Raw genomic sequence first — 25,262 nt, forward strand, 5'->3', positions numbered from 1 at the left:
TCAGATAAGAGAGCTATTTTGTGTGACCTTGTAAGTTATCCTCCAAACAGATACACTTTTGAGAATGGAAGTGAGCACTTTGAAATAGCTGAGGCAGGGCGACAGGTGAAACCCTTCTACAGCCCACACATTACTGAACCCAGCAGGAAGCAGGCGCTGATGCTTCACAGAATCCACCAGGACACACGTGAGGGACACGTGAGGGATTCGACTATGGAAGACGGTATGAGTTGCTGGAGAAGTTTACACTGCATGTCACACAACAAAAAGTTAATGTCAATAAATAAGTAAAACTTTGTCAGAGGCTGGGTCTTCATCCCAGGCCCCCATTTCATGCCAACCCTCTGGCAGGTGCTCTGAGGCCAGCTCCTGTCTCTTCCGCTTCTTGAACTTCCCCCCACCAGCCTCTCCAGCCTTCCAAAGGGTGCTTCTTTCATGATGCCCCTGCTCCCCTTTTTTATCACAAACATGCAGCTCTCTCTCAGCTTGCATCCCCAAACCCATTAGCCTTGCTCAGTCACCAAGGGGTCCTCCCTGCATGGGAACCAGTTAGAGATTGTAAATAAAAGTAACCTTTCCCGGTGTGGAGGAGGGATAATTTAGGAGGTTGGGATTAGCAGATACACACTACTAAATATAAAACAGATAATCAACAAGGACCTACTGTATAGCACAGGGAACTCTACTCAATAGTTTGTAATAACCTATATGGGAAAAGAAACTGAACAAGATGTATGTATATGTATAACTGAATCACTTTGCTCTACACCTGAAACTAACACAACATTGTAAATCAACTATACTCCAATATAAAATAAAATTTTTTTTTAAAAAGTAACCTGGGCTTCCCTGGTGGCGCAGTGGTTGGGAGTCCGCCTGCCGATGCAGGGGACATGGGTTCGTGCCCCGGTCCGGGAAGATCCCACATGCCGCGGAGCGGCTGGGCCCGTGAGCCATGGCCGCTGAGCCTGCGCGTCCGGAGCCTCTGCTCCACAACGGGAGAGGCCGCAGCAGTGAGAGGCCCGCATACCGCAAAATAAATAAATAAATAAAATTTAAAAAGTAACCTTTCCCAGATGTGGTTTTCACGGCTCCAAGCTCCAGTTGGGGTTTCTGCCGTACTGTGGTTACAGACAGAAGGGCAAGGTTAACCTTGGCTAGGATTGCGGGGGAAAAGCTTTAGAGAAGAGACAATGTTCAAACAGACTCTGCGGTCAGTTTACTCAAAGGAAATTGAATCATCAAGCCCATGGAAACCTGACAGAAGGTCTGGGCCTCCTGCTTTCTGGGTAGGTAAAGTTATCTTCAGCCGCAGGCATTCTTTGTTGGGGGGTCAGGAAGATCTTATGTAGAAACTTGCTAAAGAGTAAAGGTAAATGACGAGTTTGGTTTGTGATTTCTCAAAGCCTAGGCTTTGAAAGAAGGCGTCAAGTTGACTTCTTATGTTGCTTTTGTACTAAACTCTTTTTCAATAAGAACCAATTGTTTATAATTTTTAGGACAGTGATTGTGAAAATAAACACCTACTTTATTATCATCCAGAGTGTCATAATATCTGAGTAAATATTAGGGACAATAAAGTTACTATCTTTAACTTTAGGTAAAATGACTTCCTTTACTCTGTAGTCCATCTGACACACTACTGCATTAGAGAAATCCCCAACTGAGCCTGTAATGCACTGCCTCTTCCTACACTAGATTAAAAAGATTCTCCTTGACACAAAATCAACAGAGGCCATCACCCTTGTATAGATTTAGAGGTTTCACAACTTTGTACATCAGTTTGATATCAGGTGGACCTTTCAGAATAAAATGTTACTGGTAGTTGATATACTCTATTCCAGTTGGCTTTCTGTGAGTACGTGAAACAAACACCAGATGGTAATTTGTATAAAGATAAGGGAATCGGTGCTAATTTTGGAAAGTTCTTGGCCATTTCTCTCACCCAGAGTTAGGAAGGGAATTCTCAGTTGGAATGACTTTCCAGGTTTCGAAAAGCACCTGTCTGATTTTCTTAAAACTGTGCTATCATTCTGCTTAACAGTATGTCAGGCCAGACCACACTATCCCATGCATAGAAAACATGTTAGCTAAGTCTTCTTCCCAATCATCGGTAAACATATTGACCAGGACAGAGGTGTGCCTCAGAAACCCGGGACCCGTTTGCACATTCACTCTGCCCCTAATCAATACCGTTTTTTAGAGAGTCAAACTGGATGAACTGGTTTTTAATCTCTGGTCTAAACTGTCAGGTGGCAAATCTCACCCAAAAGGCTCACTGGTGGGGAGAACTAAACATAAGGTGTAGTGATGCAAAGACTGGGTAAATCCGGGCCTGTTGGCAATGTGTAAGACAGATGGCTATGCAAATAGGATTCTCACACTCAGTTGTAAGGTAAACTGTGAACCAGGGAGCAGCAGGTGGCTGGGGAAACGCAATGCTTAAATGCTGTCTGGATGTTTACATTTAGCTCTCAGAAACTGAAATCATTCTAATTGAATTCAACAAACAGTTATTGGGAAATCGTTATGTGCAAAACATTGTGCTAGGTTCTGAGAAAGCTGAAATATAGAGTCCTAGCTTTAGAGTTCTTTGATTCACTCTGCCAAGGGCTATAATAAGGGGAAAGCAAATGAGGGAAAAGCAATGAGGAAGAAAGAACGAACAAGGGATTGATTTCAACTGGAAAAACTTGGGAAGTTTTTTTTGAGGAGCAGAGGTCAAAGAGGGGAACATAGGTTGGCTTCCATGGGTAAATATGGTGGGAAGCATCCTCTATGAGGAGAGAAGTGGAGTGAGGGGCCAGACAGAAGAGAGCAGAAAGGAGTGTGTATGTGTGAGTGTAGGTATGTGTGAGTGACGGTAAGTGTATTTAAAAGTGGGGGATTAGTACAACCTGAGGTTATTAGAGGTGGGATGAGCCTAATTATGGAGCATAGATTTACATTCTATAAAAGATCTCTGACCCTTCTTCCTCCCCTGCCCCCCCAAAAAATATTCCCAAGGCACAATGAATTCTAATGCACTTATCTATGCAATTGGAAGTTTTCAGCCAGAGAAGGGTATTAGCAAACCTGTGTTTTTTAAAAGTTTATATTAACAATTAAATAACATGCTGGTACTAGAGATGGGGGGCTGAAGAGCAGACAATTGCAATAGTCTAAAGAGGAAGCAATAAGAGCTGAAACATAACATCATCTCTTTCTTGAGCAACTTTTCTTGAGCACCAGGCGGGAAACCAAGGGCTTCCCATGCATGACTCGTTTAAAGCTCACAGAAACCCTGTGAGCTAAATGTTTTAATCCCCATTTCAAGAGAGGTCCAGGGTCAGTAATATGGCTGGTGAATGGCTGAGCCAGGAGTGAAACCACATCTGTCTGATCCAGGGCCTGGGCTGGCAGTCACCACCCGACACTATCCCACAGGAAGGCAGGGATAGGAAGGAGATTAAGAAGGCTTCCCCGTGTGACAGGAGATTTTGCCTTCACCCAAGCTGATACCTGCAGATGGAGAAGTAGGTTCAGGAAAGAGGCGGACTTCTTTTTCCAACAAGTTAAATTGAAGGAGTGTAGGACATCCATATGCGGCTAGTAGCAAAGAAAGGGGATGCGGATCTGAAATTCAGAGGAGGTCATGACTGTGGATGAGAGTGTGGAGAGAGGGGAGTGAAAAGGGAAGTTATGACCTCACAAACTCCCATATTTTAGGGATAAACAAGAAAGGGGCTCTTAAAGAGAACTCTTAAGAACTTAAGGTAATAGAACTGACCATCAGAAGGCCTCCCATCTAAAAGATTTTAAAATGAATAAATGAGAGGTTTTCCTGAATCATCCGTATTCAAAGAGAACATTTAGAAATATGGTAGCACTTTTTTTTTTTTTTTTTTTTTTTTTTTGCGGCACACGGGCCTCTCAATGTTGTGGCCTCTCCCATTGCGGAGCACAGGCTCCGGATGCGCAGGCTCAGCGGCCATGGCTCACAGGCCCAGCTGCTCCGCGGCATGTGGGATCTTCCCAGACCAGGGCACGAACCCGTGTCCCCTGCATCAGCAGGCAGACTCTCAACCACTGCGCCACCAGGGAAGCCCTGTCACTTCTTTTTGACAATGTGACCATAATCTCCTACTTCCCCTCCTCATTTTTCACCAGATCCAATTTCCCAGGAGCAATACATGTACATTTGCTATCACATCCTTATAAAGGGTCTCTGACCCTAACAAAGTAAAGAACCACTGTTCATTTAAAGTGAATTACTCCAAGCTTCCATTTCTCTAGATTGATAAACCCACCAGGCTCTCTCCCATCTTGGAGCCCTTGGAGCCTGCTTTTCTCTCTGCCTGAGAAGTTCTACCCAGATGTCCACGTGGCTGGTTCCCTTATTTTCTACAGGTCTTTACTCAAAACTTCCCTTCTTAATAAGGTTTCCCTGGCCACCCCAGCTAGAATTTCAGCATCCACCTCCCCATCACAGCCCTTCCTTTCCTTCTTCCCTGCATTATTTTTTCTCCATAACACTCACCACTATTCAGACCACTACATACTTCACTTATTTACCTTGTTCTTTGTCTCCTCCACAAGAAAGTACACTCTACAAGGCAGGGATTTTTGTCTGCTTTTGTCCGCTCCTATATTTCTAGGGTCTAGGAGCCCACGTGACACACGGTGGAAGAGTAAATGAATGATCAATGATGTTTACTGATTTTTTTGTTTCTTTTGGGTTTTTTTAATTGTCCTGGATTATCTAGATAATTTTTCTAGTTCTCACTTGAAGTGAATAAGTAATTTCAAATTCTTTTTGAGGTTAGTTCCTCGTATTAAGCTACAAAAACAAACAAACAGAATACTTGCTGTCTATCATTTTAAGGAAGAACACTGTGGTATTTCTCTTTAGTTTTGAATGCCAAGCATGGCAGGGGTGGGGTGGATTAGAGGACTGTTCCATTTAAAATTATGAAAAACGAATTAGGAATTTTCATTTGCAAGGTCTTCCCATTCATTAAATTCATAAGTAGCTACTATATGACCCAATGGAGGTAGGTGCTCTCAAATAACTGAGGTGAAATTAGCCTTTGCATCCATTTTGTATTTAGAAACGAAGAAGTTGGTGAATGCTAGAAAAAGAAAGCTCTCTATTTCACTACTTTTTTATGAGCAAAGTTAATCAAAACCTCTTTAGGACAGACTCACCGTTGTGACAAAGTTTGCCTTGCTTGTGGAAAATATGTGTACTGATAAAACGCAGGTGGTTTAGCAAACACAACAGTATCTGTGGGAAAGATTGCATTTTTTTCCCAAATTCATGGAATTAAGTGCTTTGGGGTAACTGAAACTGTGACTCAGAAAAATACTTTAATAACTATTCTTTGCTCATAGCAATACAAATCCTAAATCAGGCATGGCCTGTGGAGAGTTGAAAGGCAGTGTCGCTCTCAGAATAAGTAGAAAGAAATACCCACAAAAGCCAGGTGCACAGTGCAGTACCGGGGCCTCAGAGGGAGGAATTCAGCTGGGCAACTGCCGCTGAGCATCCAAGAAGCCGAAGCCAATGTCAGTCTTTTCATTAAAGTGATGCCAAAACTAGTTAGATTCAGTTACCACTCAGCCAGTCTCTGGCCCTGAAAGCCAATGGGTGGCTCTCATTCTAGTCAAGTGGGTTGGCATCCAGCATCCACAGTCTCACTTCCAGAAAGGCTGCACCTCTGCCACCAATGATCTGCTCTGGGAACTCATTCTTGACAAGTATGTCTCCTCGTAAAACAATTCTGCCCTGTGTCTAGTTCACCTGGAAGGAATAATGCTAGCAGTCAACATTTGTTGAGTAGTTAATGAAAGTCAGGCATCCTGTAATGAGTGTTTCGTGTGTGACCTCTCAGTTAATCCTCACAAAAGTTTTCAGAGGTAGGTATTGTCCCACCATTTTACAGATGGGAAAACTGAGGTTGAGAGGGTTCAGGGATCTTGGCTAAAGTCACACGGTGAATCAGCCATGAAGAATCCAGCACTGACTTTAAAACTATAGCAGTTAATCCCTATGCCCTCCTGACCCTCTAAAGAATGAAAACTAAGGAGATGGGAAAATGGTAAAGAAGTGACCTCCAAGGGGTGTGTTTCTACCACTGTCCTGAATATGGTCAGAAAAGCTACATACTAAACCAGAAACAAGACTCATCCAGTCTCAGTTCCAAACTGACACTTCACAAAGTGCTTCAAGGGAGCCCTAGGTGGGGAACCATTGTTTTGAAACCTTTGGGTAAGGTAGGGGCAGGGAGTTGTCACTAAAACAAAACCAACCAAACAAACAAAAAGACCTGATGGCCATTCCAAGCCCACAACATAGCAGAGTGCACTGTATGTGCATCTGACATATGATCATTCAATGATCAATTCAAAAACAAAAAAAGGCAAAAACTCACAAAACATGTGCCCACATATAAGAAAGATATATAGAAAAAAAAAAAAGAAAGAAAGATATATAGAAACATAAAACACTTCCACCCTGTAGGCACTTGGTCTTCCATCCAACCAAAAAGCATCAACACAGCAACATGGTCCATCTCAGTGGGAGCATCTCCCTGAACGGAAGCAATTCCAGGGCTCAGAGCTCCGTATGTTTCATACATGGCCTCCAAACACAAGCCCACAACCTTATGCATACACAACAGCTAGGACAGCCCTCAGTGTGGGAGACTTGAAAGGTTTATCAAAGGTTATTTCCACTCTTGGTGATTTTTCTCATTACAAAAAAACCTTAGACCCCATCTCTAATTGTGCATGATTCAACTCATATTTCCAACACATTTTAAAAGGTTATTATTATTGCAAGTGAGGATTTCTTTTTACCTTAAGCTACACACAGTTACTTTAACAGGTACCATAATTTAGCTTTCAGATTCTCTCCAAATCATCAAAACAAGGTACTTGCAAAATGTTTATTTCCCAGGTGTTTTCCGCTAGTTTCAATACTGTTTGACACGGTGCGTAAATGGCATGAGGGTGGTTCCTGAAATCTGGAACCAGGGTGTTATATAGTTACTTGCAGAACAGGGTGCAGCTTTCTTTGTGCTCCAAAATAAAAACCCACTTTCTCTTTGGCTTCATTTTTGTAATAGTGGAAAAGATTTTTTCTCTTTAAAAAAAGAATATTATGAGCGGCACTTAGCAGGGACAGCTCTGCAAACTGGTGTGAGATTATTACATCTTCAACTAATTTCTGCAAATCTGTGTGGAATCAGGGTCCTCTTTGTGACTAAGAATATCTTATGTAGAACCTTCACTTTTTTAACAGCTCATTTCTTCCTCTCATCAACAGGACACAATATGGCATATAATGAGATCTCATTATAGCAGATTTTAATATACCATAGGTCAAATTGTGTCCACATAGCATAACTTCTCGAGACCAGATTCTAATAATATGCAGTTTTTAGCTAAGTGCCTATTATTGGACTTTCGTATGATAATGTTAGTCCTAACCCCCTGATACTCAACTCCACAGGTTTCATTAAGCCATCAGTTTGGGAAGCAAAAAGGAAAAAAGGGAAAAAAGAGCATACATGTTTCTTCTTTATTTGTATAACAGATTTTTACTCTCTCTGCTTATATCTATTAAAAATAATACTGGACTAGGTGTGGCAGTAGGTATAAAAATATATTTGACACAGTTTCAATAAGACATAATCTTAGCAAAGCCATAATGGTTGAAGGCCCAGGCTCTGGAGTCAAACTGTGTATATGTCCTGGGCCTACCACTTGCTTGGTGGGTGACCTTGGGCAATTTATTTCAACTCACTGTACCTCTGTATTCTCAGTTGTTAATTGATGGTAATAATAGTACCTACCTTATCACTGAGAATTAAATGAGGTTAACACTCAGCACAGTGCCTGGTGGATAGAAATTAATAAATGCTGGAAGAGAGAAAAGAAGAAAGTTATCTTAAAATTGAAGTGGGAAAATGAGACCTACCTATATGAAAGTGAGGCAGGGTGGCAATGTGTGCAAATAGCGGGAAAGCCCTTGAGAGCAGGAGTGGTGAGCAGTGGATTCTGGTGTGGACTGGGTCACTTTTAGGGAGGAAGTTTCCACATAGGCTAGGATGCTGCTTCTCAAAGTTTGTCCCTGGATCAGCAGCCCTGGCATCACTTGGAAGCTTGTTAGAAGTACAAACTCTCAGACCTACTCCAGACCTACTGAACCAGAATCAGAATCCACATCTCAACAAGATACCCAGGTGATCCGTGGCACCTAAAGTGGAGAAGCGCAGCTCTCGGACACACCTTGCTTCTCAGAGCTTTCAGGCCTGCCATTCTCTCTTATCACACACATTGGCGCTTAGAAAAGAATAGCACTGGGGAAAAGGAAGCTATCCTCCCCAAAACTCCCACTGCAAAAAAACTGTGAGCGTTACATTCTAACAGTTATATGTTGGGAATATGATAGAACTGACAAAAATAAGTGGAATCAGCTAAATAAAGCAAGAAACATAAGTTATGATTCCATTAATATTTATGCCTCGACAGGGTATAAATCACAAATATTTATTTCATCCAGACTGAAAACGAAAACCAGGAAAACATATGATGACTCTTTGGGGGAGTGTTTGGGCAGAAGTCCCTGGTCCCCTCAGGCTTACAAAAAACGGATTCCTGCAGAAGGCAATGACATTTCAATTCCACACATCTCCCTGTTCATTCACCTCAAACACACACCAAACAACAACACCGTGTTTCCATGAGTTACACTATGCACGCAGAACACATTACAGACAGACACACACTCAGATTCATCCACACCTTGCCACTTTTTCATGTTTGCCTTCCTTCTGTCCTTAGGCACCTGCTCAAATCTTGCCTGCCAGGGACACAGAATCTTCCATCTGGAATAGACTTATGAGAAATAGGCTAAGAACAGAAGGAAGAAATGATGATGAAAATAATAATACCTATCATTTATTGGGTACCTAGTTGTGCAAGATATTGTCCCACAGATTAGCCATTCTTTTTTCATTCCCACAGTAACTCTCTAAGACAGGCCATTAACTGTCTACTATTTCAGTTGAGGAAATAAGGACCCACAAGGTCAAATAAACTACCAAAGGCTACACAGCTGAGAACCAGCATAAATGAGGCTCGAACCCGGGTCTGTCTTCTCCCCAACTGGCAGAGTGAAGCCAGCATCGATGAATCCAGTAACCATCCTCTCGGGAAATGGCTTCTAATTTGTAATTCAAATGTAGTATTTTCCCTCGTTTTCACTTTGTATGGTGAGCGGGGAAGTGGCGAAGGAATTTTCTTAAGTCAGGCTGAATTTAAGCTGTGGATGGTGAAGTGCAGGATAATTTCCTCGTTGGTATTTTAGAAGTTCTTCGTTTTAACCATCTGTTGCAGGCTGACAGATGGGTTGATATATGACAGAATAATGGGTCTTCAATTCTAGGAAGGCAGAAGCAATGCTTGAAAAATAACAGCTCTTTTCATGAACCTAACTGTGCTAACACCGCTTGCTCACTTGCAAAAAAAAAAAAAATGTCGGTGGGAGGGAAGTGTGAAATATAATCATAATCATTCCCCTAAACAGAAGAGTTTCTCACAATTGCCAAAGGTCAAATCCAGTAAAATATGCCTATTCTAAAATTATACTAAAGTTTTCAAATCCAGTTATTTGAAAGGGTATACGGGGGGATAGATTTAAAGAAAAATAATAAAAACAAACCCCCCAAACCCTTTTTCCATCCCTTTCTTCCAGTCATGTAATTTTTTATAGGCAGCCAGTATTAGGAGTTTCTTATATCTTCGAAATAATTTACAAAACGTGAGATTTTTGAAATCCAAATGATTTCCACTCTGGGTGACTGCCAAATGTGAAGTCTCTTCCCTTTCTTCTTGCATTCAGTGGGTATAGATGAGAAGTCACGCCAGACGTTTGGCTAGGCACAGGGACACAGGTGGCTAAGACTGTTCCATCCCCAAGGAACTTACGTTCCAGTGAATGAGGTCAATATAGGAACAGAATTTAAATAGCACATACTGTGTGTCTTCTGAGAATGTAGCAGTGACCAACGTATCCCAGGCAGACCTTCTTCTTCAAATGGCCTTTCGTGTCTTAACACAATTATCCCAGTTCTTTTCTATCATGTATTGTAACCGGATGATATATTCACACACACGTACACGCACTCGCACACGCACACAGACAGGCACACTCCTGGTCGTTGCCAAATAGGTTTGAAGCTCTACCCACAAAGAACCACTGACTCGAACTTTAGACTGTATTAAGAAAATACAAAGTTTTGGCCATATGAAGTTAACCTCAGCAGAGTGAATGTATTTTTGAAAGAACATCAGAATACAGAGTGGGGAGGGGGGGGAAAGCAAGTCATTACAGCTGAATTCATTGTCAAATATCACTGACCATGACATAATCAGGCCATGTCTATTGAAGCTTACATCACCTTTACCACCATCATAAATGCAACAATGAAAATACTCCAGTCTCCATGATTAACATTTGTATTTAATTTTAATCCTCACACCAATCCTGTAAGGTAAGCACTCCTATTCCATGTTACAGATGTCAACACTGAAGCCCAGAGAATTTCTAAGTCTGTGTATTATTTCCAGCCGTGCATAGCAATTCTTCCATGTCCTATCTGGAGATATCTCAGTAAGTGTAGAATAGTAAGTTAATAATAGGATTATGTTTTCAAAGGAGTATTTGACAGCCTGGATTTATCTCCTCAGCAGTTCCTTCCCACTCTAATATTATGTAATTCCGGAGAAGCATTTTTTTTTTTCAGTTTCAGGGAAGGTGATAGCAAGAGAGCACAGAGCAGGGTTCAAAAAGGAGCTGACTTGTTTCGGAAGGTGGCCCCTAAAAGGTCTGCTAGCATTTTCAGAGTCACAATTTCTCAGTGTAGCTTACTTGAAATGATTTCCCATAAAACGTATCCATTCTTAAATATAGGTTGGCGGTGGGGCAACTTAAATTTTTAGACAGTTTAAGAAATTACTTTGGATTGCCTGATAGTTTAACTATCCATGTCTCTACTGTTTGCCATTGTATGGAGGAAAAAAAGTAGTTGTGTGTCACCTGTTTTTTTAAAAGTGTGTGTGTGCTGTCACATATATATGACTCCCAAGTCATATCTATCTCTCGACCTATCTGTTCACACATTGAAAGAACATTGTAGTCCAAGGTACATGTGAGTGATGAAGTTCAAATCGGGCTGCTTTTGACTTCAAGCCTCCCACCGTGTCTCCTATATACTACATTTCCTCCAGCTGTTTCATCTCTATGCCGCCTGACATGTGATGTTTTCCAGATATGTTTACTATGCCCAGATGTTTCACGTTAAGTGGACAAAGCTGGTTAATTGCTTAAACCTTAGTATTTTCACCTAGTTGCTTAATGGCAGGCCCAAATATCTTTTAGAAATGCTAAATAATACATAAAAATAAAAAAGGTTGATAAGATGCTCAATAAGCATCTCTAAATCTCCAGACTTATCCTTGACTAACTCTACAAATATGATTTTTCCCAATGATTTTTAAGACATCTAAACTGGTTTCAGCAGTTGCCTCACCTCTGGTCTAAGACTTGGGCATCTTACTTGTTTCTGTACTTACTGGTAGAGGTGTCAAAACCTGTATCCAACTATTTGGAAAGAGTGTCATTTTCTACATAAGCTAGCAACTCACCTGGAAACAGTAGCATCCCTGATTGTTTTCCTAGGCTTACAAACTTGTAGAGTACAAGGGTCCGGAAAGGCAGGAATACGCTTCTGCCAACATTTAGATACATAAGCAGATCCATCCTAGATCTTTTTACCCCTGGGTCTCACTCTGTTTATTGCTTGGCTTTCTTAGAGGGAGAGAATTACAGGTAAGCAAGTGCAGAAAGCTGATAGCCTCAGCAGACATGTGGGCCACCAAAATTCCCAATAAACAAGCTTCCCCGCCTCCCACTCAAACTTCCCTCTTGGTCCTGGCCATTGTCAACATGCATCCTTCTTGGGCATAGATTAAGCAGGTAGTAAAGAGAAGCCCAAAGCTCCCTCTACACAACAATTCATAGGCCTTCCAGATAAGTCATTTTGTAGTGTGTTTATTATTCAACATGAGTCTGCTTTGAGAGCCACCCAAGGGACAAACCTAAAAGAATTCTGGATTCAACCAGATCTGTGCAGCTTTCCCCGTCCCTCTAGACTGGCCAGTGACCCACACGCATTTTTTGTTTGTTTTAAAAACACCAAGTCCCTTTCCTGCAAAGCCATTATCACCATTTGCAATTACACATTCTTCTGTGGTTATGTGAGTCAGTTGTTCTCCTCCAACAGGATGAATACTGGGGCCATGTCTGTTTTTATTAACTACTGTATTCCTAAGACCTGGCATCTAATTGGTTCTTACTAGAGATTTGTTGAATAAATGAATGAACCACCTAATTTGACCATCAAAACCCACTGAATAATACTAATACACTTTTCTATACTGTTATATATTTAATTATTATGTATAGAATTTGCCTATATATGTGTTTGTGTGTGTGAATTCATTGAGGGCTTACTCTGTGTTAAGCACTGAGCAAAGCATTTTATTGAATTAACTCATTTATCCTTAGCAAAAACCCTATGAAAATATATGTTATTATTGCTCCTTTTTACAGATTGGAAAACTGAGGCTTTAAAGGGTCCCAGAGCTACTTAGAAAGAGTTGAGATTTGAACCCAGGGCTACCAGATTCCAAAGACTGTAGAGTGAACTACTAGGTGATTCTTTCCTAAAAACCTATATATAAGACCTACCTCACAAATTCTTGGTGAAGAAAGTAGAATAATGTATGTAAAGTTCTTAGAACCGTGCTTGGCTTATAGTAAACACTGAATCAATAGCAGCTACTACTAGTAACATTATTACTATTCATTTATTTTGAGCAGTTATTAACTTTCTTATATTATTATGGACTTGTTTGGAAATGTTTGTGCTATTTGTAATGAAAGGTTTAGGCTGGATCGATTGGAATTCAGAGCAGGTTGTAAGGAATGTTTTTAACCTGTGATTTACAACAGCATTGCAGAAAGCTACTGAAGACCTTGCCATCTACTCCAAGATCGCCAAACAGCCAAGAACACCTCCTTCTTGCACCCAGATTATGAAATCAGTTGTCTCTCACTGAGCTACAGGGAGAGATGCATAAATTTTTTTTTCTTTTCATAAGAAAAGAAAACAAGAAGAAACAGGAGGCCTCAGTTCCACAGCTGAACAACCACAAATCAATTGATAAAGTTCTCTGGGAACAGACTGAAAAAGTGCAGTGTGTCGATCATAATCAAATTTAACTGAAGAGAAAAAGAAATGAAATCCTACATTGATTCTCCAGTGTCAGCCAGATTCTTCACATGTGAAACCAGATGACTGATTATTACTCAGCCCCTGTAACAGAACAACCCCATCCACTGCAGCTTTCTTTCTGCAAGATCCTGATTAGCTGATGGTGTATCTGGCAGTAATAACATAAAACAACCCAGACAGTGCAGAAAGGGCAAAGATGTAAACCACCTGAGGGCCGGGAACAGTTCTTTGGCCGGTGTTTGCCAGCCCCTCCTCCATTTTTAGAACAGTACCCAGCCCAGAGTGGGAAAATAATCAATGCTGAACATATGATTGGGAAAAGGGACAAGTAAAATGATGGACGAATGAACAAATCAATGGGATTTGGAGTCAGGTATGAATTTGGTACCCAATTCCTCTAATCACTTACCTTCTCTAAGCCCTCCTCCTTCATCTGTAAAATAGAAAAACTGACGCTACTCCATAGGGTTGTGGTTAGGCTGAACTGAGGCTAAACGTGTAAAGCACATCAACCTCAGGCCTGACACACGGTGCGCCCCCCATCAAAGCTGGTTTGGAATATAATGACGTTCACCTTCTGATGAGAGACACAGACTTTGAAGCCCTGCAAACCTTGGTCGCAAACAAAGCTCAGCAACTTAGTGACTCTCAGACCTCCAGCAACTCACTTGATCTTTCTGAACATTGATTTTCTCATCTGTAAAGTGGGGTCAACAATAGCCACTTCAAAGTGTTATTATGAGACTTAAATGAGTGATACGTGAAATACAGTGTCTGGTACATAGTAACTGCTCTGTAAATGATAGCCATAAGTATGAATATTGCAACTTAATTTTTATTATGAGTCAATAAAATCATGGGCCTCTAAAAGCAACAGAGTGCTTTTATAATAGACTAAGAACACAGATTCTGATATATGTATACGTGTAACTGATTCACTTTGCTGTACACCTGAAACTAACACAGCATTGTAAATCAACTGTCCTCCAATAAATATTTTAGAAAAAAAACACAGATTCTGGAGCTGAACTCCCTGGGTCCAAATCCTGGCTCTGCATCTTTCAAGCTGGGTTGAAGTAATTTATCCCATCTGTAAAATGGGACTTTATATTTCATCCCATTTCACCAGTCACCATCCTGGCACATGTGTTGAGAATAGAGGGGTCAAGTCAGACTTTTCCCCTACATCTAGGCTGAAATGTAGCTCCCACTTAGTGGAGCTGTTTCTGTGGGCCCATCTCTTCCCTTGGCTGCCAGTACCAAAAACCCAAGCCTCCCTTTGGTCATGGATCTGCCTTCAGTCCTCCACCAGACCACTGGGGCAATGGATTATGCCATCCTATCAACCTACGCAAGAAATCCTATAGGCCAGGACACATGCAAGAGGCGTGCTGGCCTTGTAAAAGCTAAGCTGAAAGATGGCTACCAGGGCCATCTCAGACTCAAGTACCAAGAAAAATTGTGACATTAGTGACCCAAAACAAGACAAAGGGCATCACTTTCAGTGGACCCTCAACAAGGGCTTCCACTTGTTAATTGTGGATTGGTGTTATGCTGTCCCATAGCACATGTGACTGTTGAACACTTGAAATGTAGCTGATACCAAATTAAGGTGTGCTGTAGGTATAAATTTTTTAAAGACTTAATACCAAAAAAAGTAAAATGTCTTATTTATAATTTTATAATGTATGAAATGATAATATTTTTATATATTGAACTGTATTATATAAATACATGTGATGTATTAATATGATTAATTGCACCAATCTCTTTTTGCTTTTTTTTTAATGTGTTTACTGTAAAACTGAAAATTGTATATGTGACTCACATCTCTGGCTCCCATTCTATGCCTATGAGATAGCACTGGGTTAGAGTCTCAGTGTTCCCAGCCCAGGATGTGGCCATGCAGATCTTTCCAAACCTCAGACATTCTCTGCCCTGCTTCTGTCATGTGGGCCAGAAATTATTTACTGTTGTTCTTTAAATTATTTGGTAACTTCAATAAAATTTATTTTTTAAGAAACTCCTGTACCACTCCTGGATACAGAAATCCAGCATTATTTGACATAATTAGAAGATAAACATAGAAATGAATCATTAGAAAATAAAGAGTACTGTATTCCAGCCAGGTACCATTGTTTGCCTGAAGGCTCTGAGCCTGGGGCCAATTTTCTTTGATAGGTAGGTATTAAATATTTGTTAAATAGGCGTTAGAGACATATTAACATCCAGCTGAGACTTTCTTCTTTACTACTCAGATTACAAGAGAATCCTGAAGGAGAAAGCATTTCTTCCTCTGTAGCTCAGTGTTATTTATTGCTATGTCTGTGTCTCCACAATTAGGTAGCCCAAATTTCAGAACACCTGGGCATAATGGAAAACCACTCATTAAACATGGAGCCCAATGTCCTGAATTCAAATCTCTGTTACTTATGACAACTCGGACACATCATTTAACTTCCCTGAATCTGTAAAATGGGTATAATTGTCTTCGCCCTCATGCAGTTATTGTGAAGATCAAATGATCTTCTGCCATAGTGTGTTAAAAACTAGACATTCTCTAGAAGTCAGGTGTCACTTTTATTAGTGTTCCAAATGAAATAATGAAATAAATCTGTGAGTGGACCCAGACAGTTATCCCATCCAGCCACTGCTTAGTGATACTCTCTTCGAAAAATCCAAAGCTGTTCTGTGAGCTGAGCTTCTACCTTGCTGTTTGATTTCTGTGTTCCCTGATTCACAGCTTCATTCTGGTATTCCTGAAAGCTGACTTAGCAAAGTGAATCCAGCTACACTGAGGGTGAGGGTGAGCTCATGATACGCACAGTTGTCAAGCCAGGCACTAGTTATAAGGAAAGTATTTGACCTGTGTTTCAGTTTCCTCCTAAGAAAAGCAGGGCTAACCTCAGTACCTCGCTGTAAGGCTAACGATGTCTGTAAGTGGTTAGCAGAGTGCCTAGCATATAGGAAGCACTCTAAATGTGACAGCACATTTAATGTGACAGCAGCTGTTTCCTAAGACAGCCACTAGTTTGGGACAGCTTTTGATGGACACGCTGCCCTGTCCACCATGTTCTATGTCCAAGAGGTGACTTGCATGGATCACATGGGGTTCCAATTGGGTTTGGCCAATTGGAGGGAAACCGTGGGTTAAATCCATTTCACCTGCCTTCCTTAATCAAGGTTGTTTTAAGACTTGCCTGTCCTCCAGGCAGAAGGAACTTGGAGTCAGCTGTGTCTAGTTCCAGATGAGCTGGTCAAGAGAGGATGGGACCAACAACCCTTCAACTGGGCATGCGCCAGTGTCCTCTAGGTGACCTTTTGGCGTCAGAGTGTCGAAAACGCCACGTGCAGAGGCCTGTAGCCTCGTGACGCCTGTGCAGAATGAGGATTCCTGCACCTTTTTCCAATCACCTTTCCCCACGCCCAGCACGCCTCTGCCCGCCCTGCTGCTTTGTTCCTCATCCCATAAATACCCCGTCACCCACCAGCCCCTCGCCTTCTGGGGGGTGCATGTGAGATTTGTTCTCCCATCCCTGCGCTTGGCTCTATCGCGGAAAAAAATCTTTTCTTTGCTGCAGTCCTAGGCCTGTCAGGCTTTTGGCTTGCTGAGCATGGGGCAAAATGAACCTGGTTTGGTAGATTAAAGAATGGGAGGAAAGTGGGGTCAGGGCTTTGCTCCCACATCTCTCCCTGAATGTAGCTTCAAACTTAGGCTTAGCAAAAGACCAAAAAAAAAAGTTGAGGCTAATTTGTACTCTAGCTAGAATTTTGACATAGGTGCCAAATCGTCACACTTTGCTCAGGTATAGAAAACTTGGCTTGAGGCTGCTTTCTGAAACTTTTGATGCTAAAACTCTCAATTCTAATGACATTTATTATGTGGTCTAATTATAAATCCTGGTGCTGCTGTAAGGACAAATAGGGCCACCTGAAGTTCTGTCTGGGTGAGCCATTGATATAATCAATCAGTGCCTTGATCACATTGCCATGCTGTTTTTATTTGGTCTAATTATAAAATATGTTTTAAAATACACGAGTTTATATAAAACAAAAGTCGTCTTTAATCCTACCGTTACCACCTGGTAAGCTCCTATACAGAAGTTTATAGAACCCAGGTGGGACCATTTTGTATATTCATTTATTCTTTCATTTATTTTCTCAACAAATGTTGCTGGCGCCTCTTCTGCCAATTACCCAACAATAAGCAAAAGAGACAAAGGCCCTGCCCTCACGGAGCTGACCCCTCACTGGGGAAAAGAGGCAAACACACACATTTTCACTCCTCACCACCATCCAGTGAGACAGGTACTGTTATTATCCCAATTGACAGAGGGTTAAATTGAGGCTTCAAGTATTAATAGTTTAGCAAAGTGCCTAAGGACACAGCTAGTAAGCAGCAAAGTCAGGATTCAACCCCAGGCCTATAGATGATAGACTGAGCTTTTAACTCATATGAGATACCTTAGTACAGTATACCATCCCTCTGTATAAAATGGTAGTAGGGGGGAAAAGGGTTCCATTAGCTCCCCAAAATAACATATTTACTCCAAGGACATAGATCCTGACTTCAGCCATAAAGTTTGTTTATGGAAAGTGATTCATTTCTATTGTGTCATATTTAACTTAAGCAGGACCTCAGTGTTTTTATCTTAAGGTACTTGTTTTAAATAAAAACATGAATGTTCCTTAAAGCAGACATGAAAAGCAGTATAGAATAGTCAAGCTCACTGGTCCTGGAAGCAGACGACCAGGCTTAGAATCCTGCCCCCCCACCCCACTTACTAACTCATGACTCAGAATCTTTTTTAACCTCTTTGTGCCTCAGTTTTCTCAACTGTTAAATGGGGACAGGATTCGCATCTATTTCATAGTGCTGTTGTTAGGATTAAATGAATTAATACATGTAAACTTGGAATAATACTTCACATAATAAGTGCTCAGTAAAAGTTATTACTATTGTGATTTTAATAAGTCTATTTTCTAGAAATATAAATACAGTATCACAAAACTTTCTTTTATTTGTTTCTCAACATGGTTTCAATGCTATGGGGTCTTGGAATTTTTCAAAAGGCAAACCAAAAAGTTGTATAAACGAATCAATTTGTTTCTAGAACTCACTTTTCTCTTCCTGTTTTATCTTTCTGTTTGTCTCTGTAGGACTTCATCGTCACTGTAGTCTTTTCTTTCTTGTGGTTGGTGGGTTCATCAGCTTGGGCAAAAGGGCTGTCTGATGTCAAGGTTGCTACGGATCCCAAAGAAGTATTGTTACTGATGTCAGCTTGCAAACAGCCGTCCAACAAATGCATGGCTGTCCACAGCCCTGTGATGTCCAGCCTAAACACTTCTGTGGTATGTTTCCCTCTATGCTTTACCTCCCAAATCTTTGTTTGCCAGTCACAGGAGTCAGAAAAACATCTCAGGAGTCTTCTGGGGAATTTTGCCTCTGAAATGAGTCCAGTCTAAAAGGTGATAGTTCACTCCACAGGCAAGACGATCCTTTGGCCTTCCAGTTTTCTACCCATAGACTTTAATGCTGCCAATTAAAGAGTTCTTAATAAGAGCCCAGCAGGTACTGGCAGCTGTTGCTTGGATGACAGTCAAGTCAGAATTCTAAGCCAGAAGCAGATATAAAATCTAAACCTTAAGTCTGAAGTCTGCCGGAAGTTGAAAGGAATATTTGATGGCATAGAGGTTTCCTGGAAAGAAAACACTGTTCCAGCCACACATAGTTAGAATACACCCAGTTGATTGTCTAGAGAAAAATACGCAGACGCAGTAGGGTACAGATAGAAATGCAAAGTATAAAAAATACCTATAATAGTTATGGTAATTTTTTTAATCTTCTCCGTGCTTCTGATTTAGTTGCTTGATAACTTTGGAAAAGCCAAACTGTATTAGTTGAACCGTCAAATATTATCATCAAGTGTATGGCTCTTACAGGGAGACAGAACACCTGACAGATAGCAGGGCCACTAAATTGGATTCTTATTTTATGAGTATAAGAACTTGTGTTACTCCAAAGAAAGAAACCGTATCTGAGAAACAGAAGCTATAGTAGCAGCAAAAAGCAGTAGTTACAGAATAATAGAGGGCTCGGTGTTTGATAAAAGAGTGTTTGATAAAAGATCGACATTCTTTAGCCACCCTTAAAAATTAATTATCTTTGCTTCAAGGTTAACTTATGTTTCTACAGCTTTCTGGAATTTAATCTGAGAAGGCATTTAAGAAGGGAAAAAGTGTGGCTAATCAGCTGCTGGTGATTTGACTGTGCATCTTGCCTTAGTAATAAGATAGTAAACATTGAAATAAACTATATATTAGGGTCTCACAGTAATTTTTATTTACTTCTGGCCACAGCTATGGATGAATAGTTTGAGGTGTACATTAAAATACTTTCCACTACTTCTGTAGTTTGTTTACAGGCAGTGCTTAATAAAAGTTATTATAACCCTGATCTCTGAATTTAAGAGAAGAAAGATAAAATCATTCAGTGTGTTTGTTAGTTCTTCTAGTAAATTATGACATCCTGCACAGTCCATTTAATTCTGCTTCTGATGTCTCTAATAAGTTTAGACTAGGAGATGCAAATTTTGAATGAGAAGCAATGTGACGTGTCTTAAAAATCAAAAGAAGAATGGATGGAAAGCAAAGCATATCGTGTGTGGAAGGGCAGGTCTGGTGCTGTTATCGTTCTGGATCTGTGTTTGTGTGCTCCAGTTCCTAGTGGGAGAAAACTCCATTTAAACTGGCTAAAGCAAAACAGTCTTCGTATCCGTAAAATCCGTTCTTTGTATCCCACTTCTGGTACCCATGTCTATATGGGGTATAATGGTTGGGTCACAAGTACCAGAAACGGACGAACCATCCATAATTTCTACTTCTGTTCCTCCAGCTTCACGGAAGCAATGATGGTACATGTCCTCAGATCATCTAGATGTCTTCTCTCCATTCTTTCTCATGTTATGTACTGTGTTTTTCAGTCTCTCTTTCTGTTGTCCCACATCGAGGCTAGAATCAAAATCCCTACTCTGATTTCAGTTGCAACAAAACGGCAAGAACAAATTCGAGGGCTCATGTGCCCCTAAAATGTGCCAGGCAAGAGATCTGTGATACCTCTGTGATGACGATAAAGACATCACCGCTCCTAAATAGGCCCATGGCAATGCCTTGTTTATGTACTTACTTTTAAGTTGCATTTCCCTAATTTCTAGGCTCTTCTCGAGCATCCCTTTTTTAGAAACAAAGTAGCATCAGGGGAAAGGGAGGGACCAAGGAATAGAAAACAGGTAAAATTACAGCCCTGGGCAGAGCCATCCCTTCATATCTGAAAAGATTCCAAGATCATTTTTTCTACTCATATATCAACTTATACTTACAGAGGTGTAATTTAATCAAGCTCTCCCCTTTGATGGAAAGTGTCCTAGTTATTGTACACATGGTTAAAATGTCCTGTATGTAAATTAGTTATGTCAGTGATTACCTAATTCATTTTGATCATGCAACTATTATACTATAAGTACCTTATTTGTGTTTTGTATCTTCCTCAGCAAGGAGCCTAGAACATGGCACAAAATTATGTTAAATAAATCTCAGTTAAGGTTAAAGGAAGACAAAAGGATGGGATGGGGAAAGAGAAGAAGGAAGGGAGGGAGGGAGGTCTGGATAACCCAGTCTTCAATGCGATTGGTTAGCCGCCTAGATGCTCAGTTTTGGCTGTTGACACCTCAAGAATATGGCCGCAAAGCCCTGCTTCAGTTTATGCCTCAGCAAAAGAGTCAACTGAATACAATTCATGGAAATATTTTAGAAAGTGATTCATAGCATAGCTTAGCAATCAGTAAGCATTTACTAACGTGTCCAGCACTGTCTAGCTGCTTCACACACATCCTCTTTAATCCTCACAACTATCCCCCAAGGAAGGAATAATTGTCTCCATTTCATAGAATTTAAAAAATGCTGATGTTCAGAGGCTAACTGCCTTGTCCAGAATCATAAAGCAAAAGATTGCAGAGCCCAGGCCACTCGAATTCCAAAGCCAGAGGGATGGCTCCAAGACTGAGATTCAGGTAGTGTGTCCTGATCCACTTGCTGCAAAAATTTTGAAGTTTGGAGCCCATGTTTCAAGCCCCCGAAGTCCTTCATCTTGACTACCTAGCCTGCCACTCCCACCCCCAGGGCACTCTGAAGCATCCCACCATCCAACAAATAAGGGATAAATTATTTTGACACTGCGAGGGACTTCTAGAAGCCTACTCCAGAGCTGTGGCCTCTGCCCAAGTCCATTTTGTTTGGACACCATCGTGCTGGAGTGGCTATTAAATATACTTTAATGTCATCACAGCTTTGTGTCACACTATCATTGTCTGTCTCCAAAAGCGGGCTGTTAAAACTGACTGTCTTGCTTAATTCCCAGTCAATGAGTCCGCCTTGGAAGAGGCTGGGGAACAACTGTTCTGTTTGGGCCTCTTACAGAAGCAAACAGTTCTGCTTCTGTCAAACACTCAGGCCCCAGAGAAGTGATACCCGGTCCTCTGGCTCACCAAGGACACCCTTCTGGAGAGTGAGAGGAGTTTCCATAGGAAAGTCTCATATTCAGTTCTTGAGAAAACATTCCATACCTCTCTGCAACCTGAACTTTATTCAGAGTGTGGTTTGGGCATTCACTTCTGACTGTGAGAGGCACAGAAAGTAAAATTATTCAAAGAAGCACAACCTCTGTGTACACTACCATGCGTGTGCTTGTCTGCATTCCACCTGTACCATTGCTTACTCCATACTTTTTTTTTTTTTTTTTTTTTTTTTTTTTTTTTTGCGGTACGCGGGCCTCTCACTGCTGTGGCCTCTGCCGTTGCAGAGCACAGGCTCCGGACGCGCAGGCCCAGCGGCCATGGCTCATGGGCCCAGCCGCTCCATGGCATGTGGGATCTTCCCGGACCAGGGCACGAACCTGCGTCCCCTGCATCGGCAGGCGGACTCTCAACCACTGCGCCACCAGGGAAGCCCACTCCATACTTGTTAGGTTGACTCATTTTATTTATATCATTTCAATAAATGGAAAAGTAGTAACTCTAGCATTAAAGTGAAGGTAACCTTATAAATTAATGCACCATCATTAAAATGAAAATACTCAACCCTGTGTCCCCTGAATATATCTTACACACCATGAGGATTACCTCATCTGGGGAGGTAGTGATGGATTAGGTAGGCGCTCTGTCTATGGAGTTAGATGGAACAGGGCTTGTCCCAGGTCTACTACTAACCACGCCACGTGACCTTGAATAAGATCCTTATCTTTGCTGAACCTCAGTTTTCACATCTTTAATATGGGTGTAATAAGAGCACCTTCTTTGCCTAAATGAATGGATATACATAAAGCCTTTTATGCAGTGCCTAACATGTATTGTAGCAAGCCTTCGCGAAAAGTCAGATATTCTAAATGAAACAGAGACTCCAAATGTGAAATTGGGAGAGGCCTCCACATTGAGGTGAAAAGTGACCTTTTGTGTTGTGAAGGATTTTTCTGAAACTGAGATTTTTCTGGGGTTTCTGTCCAGTCTATCAACTCACTTGCTTTGATCCTTCTTCAGGTTTTTGGATTCTTGAACTTTATTCTCTGGGCTGGAAACATCTGGTTTGTTTTCAAGGAGACCGGCTGGCATTCCTCGAGCCAGAGATACCTTTCAGACCCAGTGGAGAGACACTCCAGTAGCTATAACCAAGGCGGGTACAACCAAGACAGCTATGGATCAAGCAGTGGGTACAACCAGCAGGCGAGTTTGGGGCCATCCTCGGATGAGTTTGGCCAACAGCCCGGGGGCCCTGCTTCTTTTACCAATCAGATTTAACAGGGTAGTGTTGGCATTCTTCCAAAGACAGCCTCACCACCTTCCATGTCAGTGGCAGGAGAATTTTTTAAGAGTTTCAATCATTTATTAATTCAGGGAGTGTTGAATGTAAATAAGAGATCTGTAGTCCTCATTAAAGCAGCACGGCCTGGGTCGTGATGAATGGTACTTAGAGATGAGATGACATGAGGAGATACATGATTCATCAAGGTGGCTGATTGGAGAGTACCTTGTTATATACACAGATACTTTTATGGTCGTTTTGTATGCGTGTTGAGATAGTAGAAGCATTTTGTCTTAAAGTCTCTGGTATGTAATATGCATAACGTAAATTAAACAGCATTGAGTTTTCTTACGATTTCTGACGCGGAAGGCATTTTACTGATTTCTCTAATACTGTTTGGTGCATCACAACGTGCATGTATTATTATTCTTTAGTTGCAGACCCTGTAGAATTGTGAGTCTCTAAGTATTGCTTTCAGACAATTACTCTGTATTTTTTTTTATTTGATGAATCAGTGCTCATATGATTTAGTGCATGAATAAGCATCTTCTCACAAAATGAACATTTGAACTGTATTTATGAAAATTTTCCAGTTTGTACCACGTATTTGTTAAATGGACGTTTAAAGAAATATATTCACTACTTTGTATACTTGCAAATTTGTCTCTCTGGCTTTATCCAATTCTGAATGCATTGTAACTAAGATTTGGGGTTTTTGTTTTTCCCTGATTAGTAGATATTCAGTGTTGTAGATGGAAATTGCCCGATATTTATGCTATTTAGTTAGCTAAATATTTACATTCTTGTAACTTTCTATGGTGTTTTGTGGCTTTTATTCTATGGACCATGAACAATGGGCCCAATAACTATGAGTGTGGATGGAGTTTTTTTTCCTTAGAATAATGGAGATGTAGGTATCAGACACCATAGTCAAGATAGTGTGCTAACATGTTGATTTATGAAGGATAGTCTGTGGAAACTACACTATTAGCTAAACTTTTAAATCCTGTTTATTTGTAAAGCTAATATGTCCTAGATCCAATTATTAAAAATTCTCAAGTCTCAGCTCAACTTACAAAGTCTGATTTGAATGTTACCCATAAATTAAAAATGACTTCCTTTCTGTCATTAAATATTAAATATTTCTCATTAAATATTCCCCAGAGACGCAAGAGGGAAGACATATGGGAACATATGTTTATGTATGACTGATTCACTTTGTTATAAAGCAGAAACTAACACACCATTGTAAAGCAATTATACCCCAATAAAGATGTTAAAAAATAAAAAAAATAAAAAAAAAAATATTCCCCAGAATGTATTCATTATCAAGAAAATGTTAATCTTCGCCTGTTTGTTTTAACTCAATTGAAATGCCAGGGCCCAACAGTGAGAGCAAGCTGAGCATCTGTATTTCCAGATAAAAGTCATTATCGATGTATAAACTCATTGTGTGATCTGTGATGTTGGAAATATCTTAGCCCAAAACGGCTGTGTGTCTTAGATGATATGTATAAACCATTTCTGGATCCTGTTGGATAAATCTGTATTGTGATATCTCTTTGACCTTAATAAAGTTATTGCATACAGTGCTGGCTGGATAATGGAGAATTACAGCAATAGAACCTGGTGAGCTTGAACAATGAGAGAACAAAGGATAAGTGCACAGTCTTCCCAGTCTCTCACCCTGACCTTACTTTATGAGCCCAGGGCTGTTCATTCGTTGATTCCGTCATTCCAGGACCTCCTGTATACCCACTGCTCTGCCGGGCACTGGGGATACAATAGCGAAAGCAGAAACACACCCCACCTCAGGAAACTTACATTCTATTGAGGAGACAGACAGTAAAATAATCATACCCCAGTTACACTGTGTGCAACAAAGACACAGGATTCTATGAGAATGCTTATCAGGGGAACTCGAGCTGCTTAGGGGAAAGTCAAGGAGCTTGAATCTGCCTCGAGACAGTGCAGAATTTCACAAGGACATGGTGGAAGGGAGAGTATCCCAGGCAGAGAGCAGGCTTGCAGAGCTCTCAGATGGCAGGAGACAGGGTGGTTATG

General features: G+C 40.9%; 1 protein-coding gene across 1 annotated transcript in view; it reads left to right on the plus strand.

Annotated features, from left to right (window-relative positions):
* SYNPR (synaptoporin) overlaps positions 1–24,790 on the plus strand; it is a 292,285-nt gene extending 267,495 nt beyond the window's left edge. The window contains exons 5-6 of the mRNA XM_019947709.3: positions 18,507–18,698; positions 22,937–24,790. Coding sequence (XP_019803268.1) covers positions 18,507–18,698; positions 22,937–23,194 — 450 coding nt within the window. The 3' untranslated portion in view covers positions 23,195–24,790. The remainder of the gene's footprint in view (positions 1–18,506; positions 18,699–22,936) is intronic.
* Positions 24,791–25,262: the final 472 nt, after the last annotated feature.

Source organism: Tursiops truncatus, chromosome 10 (genome assembly GCF_011762595.2).
Source record: "Tursiops truncatus isolate mTurTru1 chromosome 10, mTurTru1.mat.Y, whole genome shotgun sequence".
Taxonomy (NCBI): domain Eukaryota; kingdom Metazoa; phylum Chordata; class Mammalia; order Artiodactyla; family Delphinidae; genus Tursiops; species Tursiops truncatus.